At 66.0% G+C, this 17,677-nt stretch overlaps 1 protein-coding gene across 3 annotated transcripts in view; it reads left to right on the top strand.

Annotated features, from left to right (window-relative positions):
- The first annotated feature begins 5,485 nt into the window (after window positions 1-5,485).
- Window positions 5,486-17,677, top strand: part of AHNAK (AHNAK nucleoprotein) — a 29,565-nt gene continuing 17,373 nt past the window's right edge. For 2 of the 3 annotated variants that reach the window (XM_079787653.1, XM_079787651.1), the window contains exons 1-4: window positions 5,486-5,654; window positions 15,862-15,982; window positions 16,253-16,409; window positions 16,803-16,990. In XM_079787653.1, the coding sequence (XP_079643779.1) occupies window positions 16,253-16,409; window positions 16,803-16,990 (345 nt within the window). In that variant the 5' untranslated portion in view covers window positions 5,486-5,654; window positions 15,862-15,982. Of the gene's footprint in view, window positions 5,655-6,470; window positions 6,496-15,861; window positions 15,983-16,252; window positions 16,410-16,802; window positions 16,991-17,677 lie in introns of those variants that run through there. The other variant, XM_079787652.1, reaches the window with a different exon arrangement.

Genomic DNA, 17,677 nt, shown 5'->3' with positions numbered 1-17,677 from the left:
CCTCTCTGCACCCCCAGCCCTCTCTGCACCCCAGCCCTCTCTGCCCCCCAGCCCTCTCTGCCCCCCCAGCCCTCTCTGCACCCCCAGCCCTCTCTGCCCCCCAGCCCTCTCTGCACCCCCAGCCCTCTCTGCACCCCAGCCCTCTCTGCCCCCCAGCCCTCTCTGCCCCCCCAGCCCTCTCTGCCCCCCCCAGCCCTCTCTGCCCCCCAGCCCTCTCTGCCCCCCAGCCCTCTCTGCACCCCAGCCCTCTCTGCCCCCCAGCCCTCTCTGCACCCCCAGCCCTCTCTGCACCCCCAGCCCGCTCTGCACCCCCAGCCCTCTCTGCCCCCCAGCCCTCTCTGCCCCCCAGCCCTCTCTGCCCCCCCAGCCCTCTCTGCACCCCCAGCCCTCTCTGCACCCCCAGCCCACTCTGCACCCCCAGCCCTCTCTGCACCCCAGCCCTCTCTGCCCCCCCAGCCCTCTCTGCACCCCCAGCCCTCTCTGCCCCCCAGCCCTCTCTGCCCCCCAGCCCGCTCTGCACCCCCAGCCCTCTCTGCACCCCAGCCCTCTCTGCCCCCCAGCCCTCTCTGCACCCCAGCCCTCTCTGCACCCCAGCCCTCTCTGCCCCCCAGCCCTCTCTGCACCCCAGCCCTCTCTGCCCCCCAGCCCTCTCTGCACCCCCAGCCCTCTCTGCACCCCAGCCCTCTCTGCACCCCAGCCCTCTCTGCCCCCCAGCCCTCTCTGCCCCCCCAGCCCTCTCTGCACCCCCAGCCCGCTCTGCACCCCCAGCCCTCTCAGCCCCCCAGCCCTCTCTGCACCCCCAGCCCTCTCTGCCCCCCCAGCCCTCTCTGCACCCCCCAGCCCGCTCTGCCCCCCCAGCCCTCTCTGCCCCCCCAGCCCTCTTTGCACCCCCAGCCCTCTCTGCCCCCCCAGCCCTCTCTGCACCCCCAGCCCGCTCTGCACCCCCAGCCCTCTCAGCCCCCCAGCCCTCTCTGCACCCCCAGCCCTCTCTGCCCCCCCAGCCCTCTCTGCACCCCCCAGCCCGCTCTGCCCCCCCAGCCCTCTCTGCCCCCCAGCCCTCTCAGCCCCCCAGCCCTCTCTGCACCCCCAGCCCGCTCTGCCCCCCCAGCCCTCTCTGCCCCCCCAGCCCTCTTTGCACCCCCAGCCCTCTCTGCCCCCCCAGCCCTCTTTGCACCCCCAGCCCTCTCTGCCCCCCCCAGCCCTCTCTGCCCCCCCAGCCCTCTCTGCACCCCCAGCCCTCTTTGCACCCCCAGCCCGCTCTGCTCCCTGCTCTTGCCCTGACCATCTTTAGTTGCCTCCTTTCCTCCCAGAATCTGTATCAGAGCCCGTGCCCTGTCCCTGCCCTCCCCTCGCTGTGCTGCGGGCCTGCTGGTTCTGGAGGTTTCGGCGAGGCCGGTGGATGGGGAGTTGCCGCTTCCGCTGCCTGGTCTGAGCTGCAGGGACTCCTTTTTTGAAGCCTCGGCCTGAAACCCAGGCTGGCACTGCCTGGGCTGGAGCCGGGCTTCCACCTGGCTGCAGGTTCTGAATGGGCTGAGGGATCCTGTGCGAGAAGGAATGTTTGGATCCGGGATCACCCAGTGGGCGGCAGGGTGGCCGGGGAGGGACAGATGAGGAGGCCTGGTGCTTGGCAGGGAGGCTGCTCTCCGGGCCGGGCCGGGTGAGGTGGGCCCTGTGATCGGGATGGTCCCCCGAGGCGCCCAGAGGGCTGGCCGTCATTGCCTGCTTCCAGGGCCCACGTGACGGAGGGCCCGCGGCGGGAAGCCTGTTTCCAGAGCCGGCGGCAGCCTGCGCACCGCACTTCCTTGCGGGGTGGGCGTTCGAAAGCCACGATTCCTTCTGAGCCGCCTGCGTCTGTGCTCGGTGACGCTGATGTCAGCGAAGAGGCCTGTGGCGAGCGGGCGGGAAGGGGAATCCCCAGGCCAGGGGCCTGCCCGCAGAGCGCCCCTTGGTGGTTGCTATGGAGACACACACAAGCATAATAGGAACAAAACAGGCGCGTTGCTGGGCAACAGGATCCAAGTTCAACAGACACTACAGTACAGATGAGGGAACCCCGAGGGAGCGGCCCTGGGGAGGAAGCGGGGTATCCCGGTGACGACAGGCCCTGGAACTCACCTGGCGTTGCCAGGGAGACTGCTGAGCCCGCGGTGTGGGACTTTGCCTCTGACGGGAGAGGGAGTGCCAGCCGCCTCGTCCTCCCGATTCCTGGAGAGCCCAGATTGTGACAGTGGAATCTGAAACCGGACAGAGCTTATCTCTGCCATGTTGGGACCAAGAGGACAAATTATAACTAAAAAATGGTGTGTGTGTGTGTGTGTGTGTGTGTGTGTGTGTGTGGTGATGTAGCTGTGGAGATGACCTGGCAGAACAGATAACAGCCAGCTTCTCCAAAGCACAGGACCTGCAAGGAGCTCAGAGTCCAGGGGAAGGGGACAGCGGAGTCCGCGTCCTTCTGGACGGAGGGCCCGCGGGCAGAGCTCCCATCCTGCCAGGTTCTCCACCACCTGCACCAGCACCAGCACCAGAGGCACCGGCCGAGCTGGACACGTAAATGTTTGTGCAGCTGCATACAAGTCTACCAGTGGGGGGGAGGGGGTTGCTGGAGGGGAAGCTGAGAGCCAGGGGAACCTGAGGGGCAGGATGCTGGTGTGAAAAGTACAGGCGCACGGCCAGATGCACCTATAGCTCATTCATTCATTCATTCATTCATTCACAGCATGCTTTTGACTGACCAAGTGCCAGCCAGATACCCCGCCCTCATGGAGCTTGACTCCTGCTGCTGAGGGCTGTGTGCCTGTAGGTAAATCACACACCCTCTCTGAAGCCATTTCTCCCAGCATGTGTGAGGATTAAATGAGCTAACATTGGAAGGGCCTGCGCCATGTCAGACACAGTCATGGGTCAGGTAGCTGGGGGGGGTGGTGTGTGTGTGTGGCGGGGGGGGGGGAGGGGCTACAGCAGTGGGCAGAATGGGGTTGGCAGAAATTCCTGAGTGTCTTCAATGACATCATTGAAAACTGTTGAATAAAAAAACAACCCACAACTATTGGAAAGATTCCCTCCCCCTGGGCTATTTAATAGGCTGACCTAGGGGACCCCCCCCCCTGCTCTGGCCACAGCAGGCGGGGACGTGGTTTCTGAGGGGGCAAGGTCTTGTTACCCCTCTCTACCTAGTAGCCTGGAAGCGGGTAAGAGCCAGTCACAGGAACCCCACCCACTCTGCAGCAGTACCCCGAATGAATGAAGTGTCTGCACAGTAATCTCTGCTCGGCCCCGCCTGCTCCCCAAACCAGCCAGTCCTGCCTTCTTCCCTGTTGATCAAGAGGGCGGCCCAGACAAACAATGGAGCAGGCAGGTTGGTGCCGGGCCAGGGCACCAGCCCCGGCTGTTCACTCCTGGGGGGCCCAAGCCGAGGTGAGGGGTGAGGGCGCAGCTCCCACACCCTCTCCTCTCTTCCTTTCCTGCTCGGGCCCTCCCTGCAAGCTCCCCTAACCCTGCTTTTGCAAACACCCTCTGTCTGTGTGGCACAGGTCACAGCTCCACCGCCTTTCTGAAAACCTAGGTGTGAGCATTTCCGGGGTTTTATATGACCTGGGAAACTTGCACTTTCAAGGAGGCAGATGATTCATTTCATAAAGTTAGAAATCCCTTGGGGAACGGCTCTCAGTGGTCACCGCTGGGCAGAGGGGAGGAGGGAGAGCAGGGGAGGAGGGAGACGGACTTGCATTGTTCACGGCTGTCCATGGTTTACATTCTTCACCCTGAGGAGGTGTTGATTTTATTTAAAATACGTCAACATGGACTAGCTCACTTGTAGTAACACAGGCCACTTTACCTATATTCTCAGCCCATATTTAAAATGCTGAATAAATGTGAAAAGAGAGAGAAAAATCGAATAGGCCATCGGTAAAGGAAGTCATTAGCTTTCGGTTTCTAGTTTGTAAAAGCATCCCCAAGTTGAAAAGTCTAGATTTTTCTTCTTTAAATAAGGTAGGTGCTGGGAAGGGGGTGCAGAGCAACATGAAGGCGGCTCCTCAGAAAGTCCCGCTGTGACTGCTTGGGATGTGTGTGGTGGGGCTGCCTCTGATGGGGATTTGAGTCACTATTTGGGTATGTGTGTGTCAGAGAGAGAGAGACAGAGACACAGAGAGACACAGAGAGACACAGAGAGACAGAGAATGCTGGTGCCCAAGTTCCTCTTTCTCTGTGCCTTTGCATGTTGATGCCTGTCGGAACGTCTGCACATGTGTCTCCACCTTCCTGTGCCCATTATCTGAGTGTCTACATGTCTGTGTCTCCTCTTGCTGTCTCTTCCCTCCCCCACGGCTGTACCCTGTGGGTAACTGGACCTGGGACACAGCCCCCAGGGCTGGCAGCAGAGTTGGCTGCTGGGTATTTTTAGCCCGTAAACATGTTTGCCATTTCAGAGGACAGGGCCTCTGCTCTCGGCCCCAGCCCACTCAGATCTTGCCCGCGAGGAGGGCGCTCCTGCCCAGGCCGGGCCTGCTGGGTGCCAGCCTGGGGTCTCCCTTCCGCCCGCAGCATTTGGGAAGGAAGAAAAGCTGGCTGGGTGTGGGCGGTGGGTGGCCATCCCGGAGGGAGCATAGAGGATTCAAGGGGGAGAAGCGAATGGGGGTGTGCAAGGGGGTGTGTGTAGTCAGAAGGACCCCGCACCCCATCATTAAGCATTTAATAAAATCTCCATGCGCTTGGAAGCGGCTGTGGGAAGTGGCTGTAAATTTGGAAACAAAGCGTCCCGCCGGCGGGAGTGGGGGAGGGGCCGGGAGAGGGTCCGAGAGGGACGGGCAGGTAGGGGACGGGCGGGAGCTCGGCTGCCCTCGGGGTCTGGGCAGGTGGGCGGCGGGCGGCGTCCCCGAGGGCTGCAGGCCGGTCCCCCGCGTCGCTGCAGCAGCGGTGAGCGCTGGTGACCCGGTTCCAGTAGGCGGGCAGCGTCTCCAGGCCGGGTCTGGGGGGAGGGTCTGGGGGGCCCCCAGAAAGAGGGAAGACGAGATGTGGGTGCGCGTGCATGGAGCTGGGGAACCGAATGGAGGGGCCTAGGCTTCGGAGGGCAGTGGCCAGTGTTGAGAAAAAACTCCAAAGGTCAGTGTCCGGCTGGAAGTCCCCGGCCCCACCCGCTCTCGGAGCCCGTGGGTCCTTCGGGGAAAACGTTCTGGTTCCCGGTTCCCTGGAGGGGCGGCCTCGGGGAGCCGCGGCGGCTCCCTGCGGGCGAAGCGGCGCTTTGCACACGTTGGTGGGAAGTCCAGGCCCCGGCCAGGCCCGGGGGGCGGGGAGGGTAGGGCAGCACCTCGGACACGCGCGCCCCTGACCCCCCAGCCTCTCCCCTCCGCTCCCCCGCCCCCGCCGGCAGCCCCCGCCCGGTCCCTCCCGAGTCGGCCCGGCTCGCTCGTCCCAACCCCACTCGGGCCCCGCCCGGCCCCGCCCTCCCCGCCGCCCAGGCAGACCCGCCCGCCGCCGCCGGAGTTACAAGAGCCGCCTCCTCGCACGGGGGCCCGGCCACTCGGAGCAGCTCCGCCGCGGGGACTGCACCTCCCGCCTGCCGGACCCGCCCCGACCGGGGCTCGACGCCGCCGCCGCCGCCGCACCGAGACCGCGGGCCGCGCGCCCATGGCTGGGCTCCGGTGCTGAGCGCGCAGGTAGGGCCGGCGCCCCGCGGCCGGGGGGGCGCTGACACGGAGCCGGCGGGGGGAGGCGGGGGCCGGGCTGGGCGAGGCGCTTCGGGGCGCCGCGGTGAGGATTCGCACCGTTTGGGACGAGCGAGGCAGCGCCCGGGCCGCGCGGGGAGCCGGACTCTGGCTCCGGAGTTGGGGTGCGAGTTGGGCAAAGTTGGAAAGTCGCTCCGAAGCTTCGCTCCGGCCCGCGTGGCTCTGGAGGGCAGACTGGCGGCCCCGCTGCACCGCGGCCCGGCCGGCCCTCCCGCCCGCTCCCCGGGGCGGTGGCTCCGCGCCGCTCCGCTCCGGCCCCATTCCGCGTGGACGGGGCAGTTCCCGAGGTGGGCGCCCCGCCGTCCCCCCCCGGCCCCCACACCTCCGCCGAGAACTTGGAGTCCCGAGCCCGCCCGGCCCCACCCAGTTGTGTCCTCCCGCCTCTCGGGCTCCGGCGCCCGGCGCCCCCAAACCCGCTCCAGCCGCCCCGCCCTGGTGCTGCCCCTCCGGGATCCCGTCTCCCGAAAACTCCTGCTGCCCCAGGGCCGCGGAGCCCGAAGTTTGCAGCGCGCCTCCCCGCGGGACGGGACGGGGGGTGGGGTGGGGACATAATTAGGGAGATTCCTGCGCTGGGTGGGCGGGGAGGGGGGCTGCGCGGCGGCTCGGCCCTCGGGACCGCCCCTTCCCCTCCGGAGGCGGCGCGCTCCCCCAGCCCACTCCCGAGCCCGTCCGGGCGGGCCGGCCCCCGCCCAGCGCCTGGCCGGGCGCCAGCAGCCTGAGGAATGTGGTGGTTGGAGCCGGTTCCTAATTCAAACCAGAGCTCGGAGGAGTGGTGAGGGGCGCGGGGGGAGCGGGGCCGGGGCCGGGCTCGGCGCGGGAGGGGCCGCCTGCGCTCCTTGCAGCCCGGCACCCGGCGGCGCGCTCCGGAGGGGCCGGGCCGGGCCCCGTGGCGGCGGCGGAGGGCGCCGCGGGTGTGGACGCGCCGGGTTATGTAAGGCTCCCCATCGGGGCCGGGCTCCCCATCGGGGCCGGGCAGGGGGACGTGGGGGCGCAGCCGCAGGCGGCCCGGGCTGGGAGGGACGCGCCGGTCTGCGCGGGGCGGGCAGTGCCCGGCGTGGGAGGGGAGCGCAGTGGGCAGACGGCACCGCACGGCCCTGGCTGGGCCGGAACCCCGGCGGGTGAGGGCCCCGGCGCCTCCGCCGCTGTGACCGCAGAGACTTGTGAGTCGTGTGTGCTCGAGCCTTGGGCGTGGCCCGAGGTGGCGGGAGGTGCCCGGGAGCCAGCCGCGGGCTGAGGCTGCTGTGGACGGGGCTGTGCGAAGGCGGGGCGGACCCTCCCAGGCAGCGGGGTCCTTAGGGAATGACCTGGAGTTTTGGGGGGAAAGCTATTTACCGGTGTCCCCGGCACAGCGTGGGGCGCCCGGTAATTGACTTGGAAAGTTTCCTGAATTGGAACCCAGCTCCTGTTGCAGGGGTCACCTGTCCCCGGACAGCCCCGCCGGGACAGGGCCGCGCTCATCTGCGGGTGCAGTGCTGCCTTTGGGGTCTGTGGGGAAGGGAGTGGAGGGGGGGGGGAGGGAGAGCTGGAAGGTGCCCGGGAAGACATTTTAGGGCCTCCACCCGGATGCTGGGTCCAGATTGGGGGAGTGGATTGTGCTTCTCCTCTCTGCCCGCCATCAGGGAAGCCCTGGGCAGGGTGTGGCCCTCACTTCCTTTCCGCAGCTGAATGGGGAAGCTCCCTCCACACTCAGGGATGAGGGGCCGGGCCGCTGTGGGGGGTGTGTGCAGGGTGGGGAGTAGAGGGAGCCCAGGCTAGGGGTTACCTCCTCGCTGGGGGCTGGGCGCTGTGGGGTGAGGGCGGGCGGGAGAGGACTGGGACCCTGAGGGCTGGGCGGGCAGAGGACGCAGGGTCAGGCTGCTGGAGGTGGAGGTCGGAGCCCTGACCTGGAGGCTCTGCCCAGGGACATTCGTCCGAGAACCAGCCACCAGGCAGCCGGGTTAGCCGCCGGAGCTTCCTGCTGCCCAGGCGGAGCCCCACCGCTGTGATTCGGGGGTCCAGCTCCAGACAGCCCCTGGGAGAGCTGCCCCCACAGAGCTGAGGGTGTGGGCCACCTGGACTCGTTCAGGGTGTGAGGTTCAGAGCCCGGGTGGGAGGCCTGAGAGGGAGGAGGCCAAGCCCGGTCAAGGGCAGGGAATGAGCTGGGGGTCCCCTGGGTCTCGGGGAGGCCCTGGGTGGAGTGCCAGGCTGGATTCTCCGGCTCAGCGTGGAGTTGGCTGCCTGGCCTGGCAGAGCGCGCCCGTGGAGCCTGAGGAGCTGGTTTGAGGGGTTGAGGCGAAGCTGTGGGGGTGGAGGAGTGTGTGGGGCGTGGGGTGTGGCCACCACCTTCCTCAGAACTTGGGAACCGCCTGGGGACAGACAAAGGGGCAGACTGGGAGAGCTGGCTCCCCCCGCAGCCGCCCCCAAGTTTCTCTCCCCGGAGCTGGGCCACGTGGAAGGGAGGTGGCCGCTGGAGGACAGTCACAGCAGCAGTGTGCGGCCTCTGCTCTTTGTCCCCGCGGCTTCACGCAGGCTGCCATTGCCCTCGGCTCCCACCCCCGCGGGAGGCAGCGCAGTGACCTCTGGGTCGGCTGGGGGGGTGTGGGCCGAGTGGGGGTCCCGCTGGGCTCAGCCAGAGTGTGTGCTTTGGTGGAGCCCCCCGTCCTTCCTTCCTGCCGGCCGTGGTTCCCATCCGGGGCCTGTGGGCCGTGGGGGTCCTGGGCCAGGGCTCCAGGCCTCACTGTGGCCTCGGTCCCCGGCTCTGCCCTGTCCCAGCACGAGGTGTGGCTGTTGCCTGTGAGCGGTGTCCCCCTGTCGGTGGGCCTGGGTGTGTCATCGGTGGGTGTGTCTGTGGCTGTGGGGCTGGGACCGTGGTGACTCTGCAGGTGAGGACGGAAGTGACTTTCTCTGTCCGGCACCGGTTCCGGACCCTGGAGTCCTGTCCGGAGCCCGCCGAGGGCGGCGAGGACAGACCTGGGAGTGAGGCTGAGCGCGCGCTGCGCTGGGTCCGGGAGGGGCATCCTGCCCGGTCCCCGGGGGCCCGAGCGGAGGTTCCAGGGGAAGGGGAAGTGCCTGGAGCTGAGCCCGCTGCACGTCCCGGCCGGGCCGGGGGCGGCTCTTCGGCAGCCAGAGGCCCTGCAGTGGCTTGGCCCGACCGCTGGGTGGCGAGCTGGGCGTCGGTGGGGGGCTACGGTCAGGGTGCCGGTGGGGCCAGGGGGCAGCCCCCCAGCTGTAATGGAGGCTCACCCTTCGCTGGCTCTGGGCCAGGTGTGGGACTTGCTGGAGAAGGCAGTGCTGTCACGGCCGGGGGAGGGGGGAGTCCCTCTTGGTCAGGGGAGAGAGGGAAGCTCCCTCCATGGAAGCGAGAACTGGGAGCTGGGGCTGCAGAGCTCACTGGGGAAGTGGCCACGGGCGGGGGTGGGGGAAGGCCTGGGGCAGGGCCGAGGCAGCCTGGGGCTGGGGTAGGAGGGGACAGTCAAGGTGCGGAAACCGGAGTGGGGTGGGAGTGGGAGAGGCCGGAGGGATGAGGCCGGCAAAGCCGCCTCCTGCTGGGTGTGGCCCAGGCACCAGGGAGAAGATAGGCCGGTGCACAGCGGGGGGGGGGGGGGGGGGAGGGGGAGGCGGAGACCCTGGGCAGAGTGGCCAGGTGGAGGTCCTGGGTTGCTGTGATCGGTGGAGGCAGGGGCTCTGGGCTGCTCAGCATGCGGGCTGGGCCCTGGCCGGTGCGGCTCAGCTGGCTGAACATGGTCCCCTGGACTGTGAAGCCACCGGTTGGATTCCAGGTCAGGGCACATGCCAGGCTCGATCCTCAGTAGGAGGTGCAGGAGGCAGCTGATGGGTGTTTCTCTCTCCCTCTCCCTTCCTCTCTGAAATAAATAAAAATATATTAAAAAAAACCACCCAGACCAGTTTGGCTCAGTGGATAGAGCATCGGCCTGCGGACTGAAAGGTCCTGGGTTCGATTCCGGTCAGGGGCATGTACCTTGGTTGCGGGCACATCCCCAGTGGGGGGTGTGCAGGAGGCAGCTGATCGATGTTTCTCTCTCATCAATGTTTCTCTCTATCCCTCTCCCTTCCTTCTGTAAAAAAATCAATAAAATATATTTTAAAAAAACACCCCAAAAACATATTTAAAAATAAGTAAAATTGAGTTATCAAGAAAGAACAGGGAACGGGACCGAGAGCATGTCCGTGTGCTGGGTGTGCACGCGTCCTTGTGTGTCTTCTCTGAACGTGTCCCTGGTGAACGTGTAACTCCATCCCCCAACGCACACCTCATTCAAGTGGAAAGTGCCCCCTGGGTGTACCGCCCAGAACCAGCTGGGCCCCTCCCTGTCCCCCTGGGGTGCGGGTCTGCCTGCCAGGGCGGTTCCCATTTCTCAGGGGGTGGGGACATTTGCCTCGCCCTCCAGTGCCTGTCCCTGTGGGACCTGAGCGGGCCAAGCCCCAGGAGAGTGGACAGGTGAGCTGGGCGTTGGGCAGCCTCGCCGAGACTCATAATCAAAAGACCCCTCAGATCCCGGGCTCTGGGACGCTGCGCCCTCGGGGTTCGCTGTCCCCACGCTGGACCCGGACGAGGCCCGTCTTCCTGTGGGCGGGTCCCTTGGTCCCCACCCCACCTCCCATGCAGGTCTCTCTCTGTGTGTCTCCCCTGCGTTGTCCTCTGGGGTTGCTCGTCCTCTGTGTGTGTGCATTTGGCCTCCCCCCCCCCTCCCCCCCGAGCTGGGTGCCGACTGCGGGCCTCGGTGTCGGCGGCGGCGGCGCGTGCATTTCCACCCCGTCCCGTGCTTGGGCCCGCCCTCTACCTCCGGGGCCTGTTGCTCAGCTCTAAAATCAGGATATTAATTTTTAATCGCGTAGAGTTATTTGGGGACGGAACGAGACCCCGGGCGTGGAACGGGCGCAGAGCTCGTCCACCTGCCGGGTGGCCTCCGTGGTGTCTGGTGAGCGGCAGTGAGAGGAGGGGGCCCCTGGGTGTGTCCCTCTTTGAATAGCGACCCTCGGACCCTCGGTCCTGTGATTCGCGTTGGGGCTTTCCCTCTGGCGGCCCCTCTCCCTCTGGCGGTGAGTCATGCTCTGGGCACGGGGCCTGCCCCTCCCTGGCCTGTGTGTGTGGTGGTCGGCTCCCCGCGGGCCGGGAGGGAGCTGCATTGGGGTGACGTCCTCTTCGTGGCGGGTGGGCATGCTCTCGCCCTCGGATGTCACCTCTGGTGCAGCGGGCGCCGGGTGATGGGCGGACAGGTGCCTCTCTGGCCTGTATGGGGTCTTCAGGTTTGGGGCCCGGAGGCCTACAGGCCCAGGGCCGGTCCCTCGGGGGTGTGTGTCCGTCCCTGTCATCTTGACACATGCCAGCCCCAACCCTGTTTCTGGCTGCCCAGCCGCCTGCGGGCCCCTCCCGGGCTGTCTTCCCATTGGCTTTGGGGAAGAAGGGGCTCTGTTCCCGGGGGGCGGGGGGGGGGCAGGGGAGAGGATGCGCCTCTGGGGCTCACACCTGGCGGAACCCCTGCCCAGGGCGAGGAGCCGTCTTCCTGGGCCCGTCCAGGTGCGGCCCCGGCTCCCAGTGCGGCAGGCTTGCTCTGCACACCCCCTCGGAGGGTTTGAGTGGACAGGACGCCTCGTTCTCCCCGCTGCCTCTGGCGGGAATTACACTCTGTCCCCAAGTCTCAGGCGTGTGTCCTCTCGGCCTTAGCGAGTGGCCTCACCAGCTCCCTCTTTCTCTGCCCTGCTGGCAGCCCTCTGCCTTCCCGTCCCACTCCAGCCCTGCTGCCCGTCGCTAGGACACCGTGAGCCGGTGTCAGGTGGGGGGGCGCGGGCAGGCGGGCAGCTAGCAGGCCCTGGGCGAGGGCCCCAGCGTCCCCATGCTCACCGCTGGGCCTCACTTCCCCGGGGGAACAGCAGGCCCGCTGGGACCTGTTTGCAGGTGGACATGCTCTGTCTGTGCCCATTGTGGCTGTTAAGCTCTTGAAATGTGGCTAATGCAGCCAATGAACTAAATTTAAAAAAATACTTTTATTGCCCAGCAGGTGTGGCTCAGTGGTTGAGGGTCACCCTATGAACCAGGAGGTCATGGTTTGATTCCCGGTCGGGGCACCATGGTTTGATGCCCAGGTTGTGGGCTCCATCCCCGGTGGGGGATGTGCAGGAGGCAGCCAATCAATGATTCTCTTTTTCCCTTCCTCTCTGAAATCAAGAGGTAGAACATCAATGATGAGAGAGAATCATTGATCGGCTGCCTCCTGTGCACTCCCCCTACCGGGGATCGAGCCTGCAACCCGGGCACGTGCCCTGAATAGGAATCAGACCGTGACCTCCACCTTCTGGTTCATAGGTCGACGCTCAACCCCTGGGCCACATTGACCCAGCAATTTTTTTTTGTTTTTTAAATCCTCACCTGAGGATATGTTTGTGGATTTTTTTTAAAATCCTCTCCAGAGGATATTTTTTCTATTTTTTAAAAAAATATATATTTTATTTATTTTTTACAGAGAGGAAGGGAGAGGGAGAGAGAGTTAGAAACATCGATGAGAGAGAAACATCGATCAGCCGCCTCCTGCACACCCCCTACCGGGGATGTGCCCGCAACCAAGGTACATGCCCTTGACCGGAATCGAACCTGGGACCCTTCAGTCCATAGGCCGACGCTCTATCCACTGAGCCAAACGGGTTAGGGCCTGAGGATATTTTTTCATTGATTTTTAGAGAGAGTGGAAGGGAGGGGGAGAAACAATGATGTGAAAGAGGCACATCAGTTGGTTGCTTCCTGCACATGCTCCCACCAGGCCAGGGATCAAACCTGCAACCCAGGCACACGCCCTTCAGTCCGCAGGCCGACGCTCTGTCCACTGAGCCACACCGGCGAGGGCCCAAGGATATGTTTTCGTTGGATTTTTAGAGAGAGGAAGCGAGATAGATAGAAATGCCGATCAGTTGCTTCCCCTACGCACCCCAACCCGGCATCGAACCTACAGCCTACAGAAGTGCCCTGAACGGGAATTGAACCCGAAACCCTTTGGTGCCAGGCAGAGCGCCAACCGACTGAGCCACCCCACCCGGCCAGGGCCGGTGACCTAAATTTACATTGAATTCCAGTTCATTTAAATGTAAGAACCCCGTGTGGCCAGCACGTTGGCCAGCACAGCTCCAAAGGCTGTGAACTTGGCTGGACGTACAGGACGCCCCGCGGCGCCACAGGCCTGCGTGGGGTGGCCCGGCGCCCCTGGACTCGTGTGGGAGGAGGAAGGGCCAGCTGCCCTTGGTACAGGCTCCGGGGCGGGGGGGTGAGGGCTGGGGCCCAGAGGCAGAGAACAGGCCCTGGCCACGGGCCTCCAGTCCCCTGCCAGCACCCCTGCCCAGCCGTCCGCATGCCCCGCATCAGGTGGTGGGGAGTCCTTCCCGGCGGTGCCAGGAGGCGGCCGAGCCCGAGCAGCAGGGTGGTTGGCAGCCCCACCTGGCTGGCAGGCCCGCGGGTGCTCTGCCAAGGCCGAGCGGAGGCCTCCCGTTCTCACGCCGGTGGGCCCTGCTCTCCCCGGGGCGGCCTTTCCCCTCCGCGTCCGCCGCCGGGTCCAGGCACGGCGCAGGCCCTCGCCAGCCTCCGGCTGTGCTGCAGGCCTCCGACCGGCTTGGGGCTCTGTCCGGTTTAGGGCTCCGACCGGCTTGGGGCTGCGTCCGGCTGGGGGCTCTGTCTGGTTTGGGGCTACGTCCGGCTGGGGGCTCCGTCTGAGGAGCTGGCAGGGAAGCCACTGCCCGTGTCCATTGGAGCCCAGCCCCTCCGGCTGCGGGGGTCTGGCCCCGGAAGCACTCTGCCGATCGGCGTTTAGGTGTGACCCTTAGCATGTTTGGAGCTGTTGTGGCTGCAGTGACTCATCGGGGAAGCAGGGAGGGTGGGGCGAGATGTGGGCGGGGTGAGCTGGCTCTCCCCCCTCACCTGCTGCTGGCTCAGCACCAGGATGTGAGCCTGAGAGATGGGGCCCGGCTCAAGGAGGAAGTCGGGGTGCCAGGCGGTCGGTGCTGCAGGGATCTGAGGCCCTCAGGCCAGCAGGCGGTCAGCTCCCCACCCTGCCGGGTGCTTGTCTGTCCAGGGCTGGCTTCTTCGTGCTGGACGTGCTGGACGCAGGGGGGTGGGGGACTGGGAGGGGGGAGGGGCGGGCACCGTCTAGGCTCCGGCTCTGCTGTTTCAGGATGGGAAGGGTCGGCCTGACTTCCTGGCTCCTCTGCCCTCAGGGAGGGGGTGTTGCCCCCACTCACCGGTGCCCACAGGCCGCCCCCTGCAGGCTCTGCTCCTGGCCACGAACCGCAGGTGTGAGTTCAGGCGGTGGGGGCTCTTGGGGTCCATGAAGTTGCCCCCCCCCCAGGGTGTGATCTGCCCGACACTGGAACTGCTGAGTGCCCGTGAATGCCCACAAATAATCCCGTTTCTCAGAGGCAGACTACGCCTTCAAGACCCTATTTATGTTTCATCCCCCCCCAAGTCTCCCAAGCCTTCTGGAACATTCTGAACTGGGCGCACCCAGAGCACCTGGCTCATAATTTATATCGGGGACAGGGACTGAGTCTTCTAAACCTCCATGTCTGGCGCATGGAGTGCGTTCAGTGAATGTGAGAGGGTCAGGAGGGAAGTGGGGTGACGGTCACGGTGGGGCGTGCAGGAGGCAGTCAGCACCTCAGTCTTTCATTTTGTGGATCCTCACCCGAGGATGTTTTCCAGGGATTTTTGGAGAGAGTGGAAGGGCGGGGAGAGAGAAACATCGATGTGAGAGAGACACTTCTATTGGTTGTCTCCCACACGGGCCCTGACCGGGCCGGGGATCGAGCCTGCAACCTGGGCATGCGCCCTTGACCGGACTCGGACCCGGGACCCTTCAGTCTGCGGGGACGCTCTGTCCACTGCGCCTGTGGTCTGGGCAGCGGGCACACCTTTGTCGATGGCTGACTCATTCTGCGTGTGCACAGCTGTGGGGCGGGGTGCCGGGCGGGGTGCTCCGTGGCTTACCGCGCCCCCCAGTTTCACGGACCTGCTGCCGGGGACGCGGACGCCCCGTTTCTGTGGGCGCCTGCAGGCTGTGGCCGTGTCCGGGGCACTCTCAGGGCACCTCGGCTGCTGCCCGCTCCTCCTGGGCCGCAGGGCGCCGGTGCTCCGGTGCCAGCACCTGGGGGCCTGACTCACCGGTCCCCGTGGCCGCTCAGCTGGACTCCCCTCTGGGGCCGGGCCAGTGCCTGGGGCTGGGCTTCCTTGTCCAGCTGCTGTCTGGGCCCGCGCTCAGCTCCCAGCCGGTGAGGGCGAGGGCCCCTGGTCCCAGAGTCACTGTGCCCCCACCCTGCTCCCAGGCCTGCCGGTGCCACCGGTGCTGGGGCCACAGGAGCGTCTGCTCTCAGTCTCGCCGGTTAGAGCTGCAGCCCTGGTAGGACAGGGTGCCGGGGGGAAAGGTGCCGGGGGGAAACAGGGTGCCCGGGGGGACAGGGTGCCGGGGGGGGGGGGGGGAGAGGGTGCCGGGGGGAAGAGGGTGCCGGGGGGGACAGGGTGCCGGGGGGACAGGGTGCCGGGGAGGACAGGGTGCCGGGGGGACAGGGTGCCCGGGGGGACAGGGTGCCGGGGGGACAGGGTGCCGGGGGGGGGGACAGGGTGCCGGGGGGGGGAGACAGGGTGCCGGGGGGGGGGGACAGGTGCCGGGGAAGGACAGGGTGCCGGGGGGACAGGGTGCCGGGGAAGGAGGTACAGATTTGGGTCCGAGCCCAGGCAGACTTGCTTCCTTACTGTGGACCTGGGGCCATCGGCCTGTGACTCAGTCTTCCCACCTGCCAGTGGGGGCCGGGGGCGTCTCCCTCCTGAGGCTGGTGTCTGTGCTGAGGTCCTGTGCGCAGAGCTTCGCACGCTCTCTCCTCCGTCCTCACCGTCATCCTGGGTCACCTCGCCTCACCAGCGGGAAAGGGAGGGTCAGAGAGGCGCAGGGGCTTGGCCAGGGCCGCCCCGCGGGGAGGATGCAGAGCCGGCTCTGACTCCGAGTCTGGCCTCCTCCGAGCCCCTCTCCGGGCTTCCAGGCTGAGTCACGTCTGAAGGGAATGGATGGCAGCAGCGAGGGTCCAGCCTGGGGCACAGAACATCCAGCCATCGCCTGCGTGGCCGCTGGCCGGGGTTCGAGCCAGCCTCACTGTGAACTCCCCCTAGGCTGTGTGACCGAGACTCCGCGAGAGACTGAGGAGAGGACTGAGGAGAGGACCGAGGAGAGGACTGGAAGGAGGGGCGGGCTCCCGGCAAGGCCTTCGCTGCTGAACGAGTCCTGCAAAGGGTCAGCAGGAGGGAGGGGGTGGGGAGGGTGGAGACCCCCGGGTGGCACCGGGAGGCAGGGCTCGGTGGGCGCGGCTGGGCCCTCCCGGGCTGGTGGCACCCCCTGTCCATCTTCTCTGCGGCTCCTGGAGCGTCTCCGCTGGGCAGGGCACTCGGCAGACGGTGCTTCTCGCCCCGGGAGCTCACCCACCCTCGACCCCCGGCCTCCTCACCCCTCAGCGCCGCGCCTGGCGCCCCACGGTCTTGAGCTCATTCCCTTCCCTCGTCCCAGATGGAGAAGGAGGAGGAGACAACGCGGGAGCTGCTGCTGCCCAACTGGCAGGGCAGCGGCTCCCACGGGCTGACCATTGCCCAGAGGGACGACGGCGTCTTCGTGCAGGAGGTCGTGCAGAACTCCCCTGCGGCCCGCACGGGGGTGGTCAAGGAGGGTGAGTCCCCTCGGGGTGTGGGCTGGGGGCTGGGTTGGGGTGGGCGTGGGTGGTGGAGGGAAGGGCAGGGGGCAGGCAGACGTGGGCACGTGGCTGTGGAGGGCCTGGTCCCAGTGCCAGCAGGATGGTCAGCACCCAAGCCCTACCTTCTCTTGCCCGCCCTGTGTCCGTCACGCGCTCCCAGTCCTTGGGGGAGGAGGTCCCGTGAGGCGGGGCGGAGACACGGTCCTCAGTTCAACTCCACCACTCGCGAGCTCTTGCCACTTTGGGCCACTCAGTTGACCTGTCTAAGCCTCCGTGTTCTCTCCTGGACGGTGGTACCGCCACACCGGCCTGGCATGGCGTGCGTGAAATGTGTGTCCTGAGACCCGCTTCTTGTTCCTCCCGGCTCAGGGGACCAGATTGTGGGTGCCACCATCTACTTCGACAACCTGCAGTCGGGCGAGGTGACGCAGCTGCTGAGCACCATGGGCCACCACACGGTGGGTCTGAAGCTGCACCGTAAGGGGGACCGCTCCCCCGAGCCGGGCCAGACCTGGACGCACGAAGTCTTCAGCTCCCGCACCTCTGAAGTGGTTCTGGTGAGTGCCTCGCCGGCCCGGCCGCGCCCTGAGCTCCCGCCACGCCGCCTGCCGCCTGCCGGTCCCCCTGCCCGAGGCTTCTGCCTGCTGCGGGGCCTCTCTTGCCTTTCCTTCTCCCGAGTTCGCCCCTCTGCACACTCTGTTGAGTCAGCCTGGTTGTTCCTGGTTGTTCCCCGTGTGGCACGTGGCTGATGCGGCCCCTGAGCGTCAGTCTCCTCAGAGTGCCACAGCGTGGGGACCCTCTCCTGCTGCTGGGTCCCAGACGCTTGGCCAGAATCGTTGAAATGACTTCACAGGTGCCCAGTTCTGTCTCACAGAACGTTTTTCTTTTCTTTTTTAAATGTTTTTTATTGATTTTAGAGAGGAAGGGAGATGGAGAGAGAGAGAAACATCCATCGGCTGCCTCCTACTGGGGACTGAGCTGCAACCCAGGCAGCCTGACCAGGAATCCAACCGGCGACCTCTCGGTGCACGGGATGATGCTCAAACAGCTGAGCCGCACTGGCCAGCGCTCACAGAACCTCTTTCTACTTCCAGAGGCCTGGACTCACCCGTGAGTCAGAAGCTGGGCTGCAAAGTGCCTGAGGGACGATTCCCTGCTCCTTCTGACGACTTGTTTATGTAACAAAGAATGGTGCTCACAGGGGGAGTTCGCCCAAGCACAGCCACTCTCAACCCAGCTTCCGG

Source organism: Cnephaeus nilssonii (assembly GCF_951640355.1).
Source record: "Cnephaeus nilssonii genome assembly, chromosome: 13".
NCBI lineage: Eukaryota > Metazoa > Chordata > Mammalia > Chiroptera > Vespertilionidae > Cnephaeus > Cnephaeus nilssonii.
This window is presented reverse-complemented; position numbering and strand designations above follow the sequence as displayed.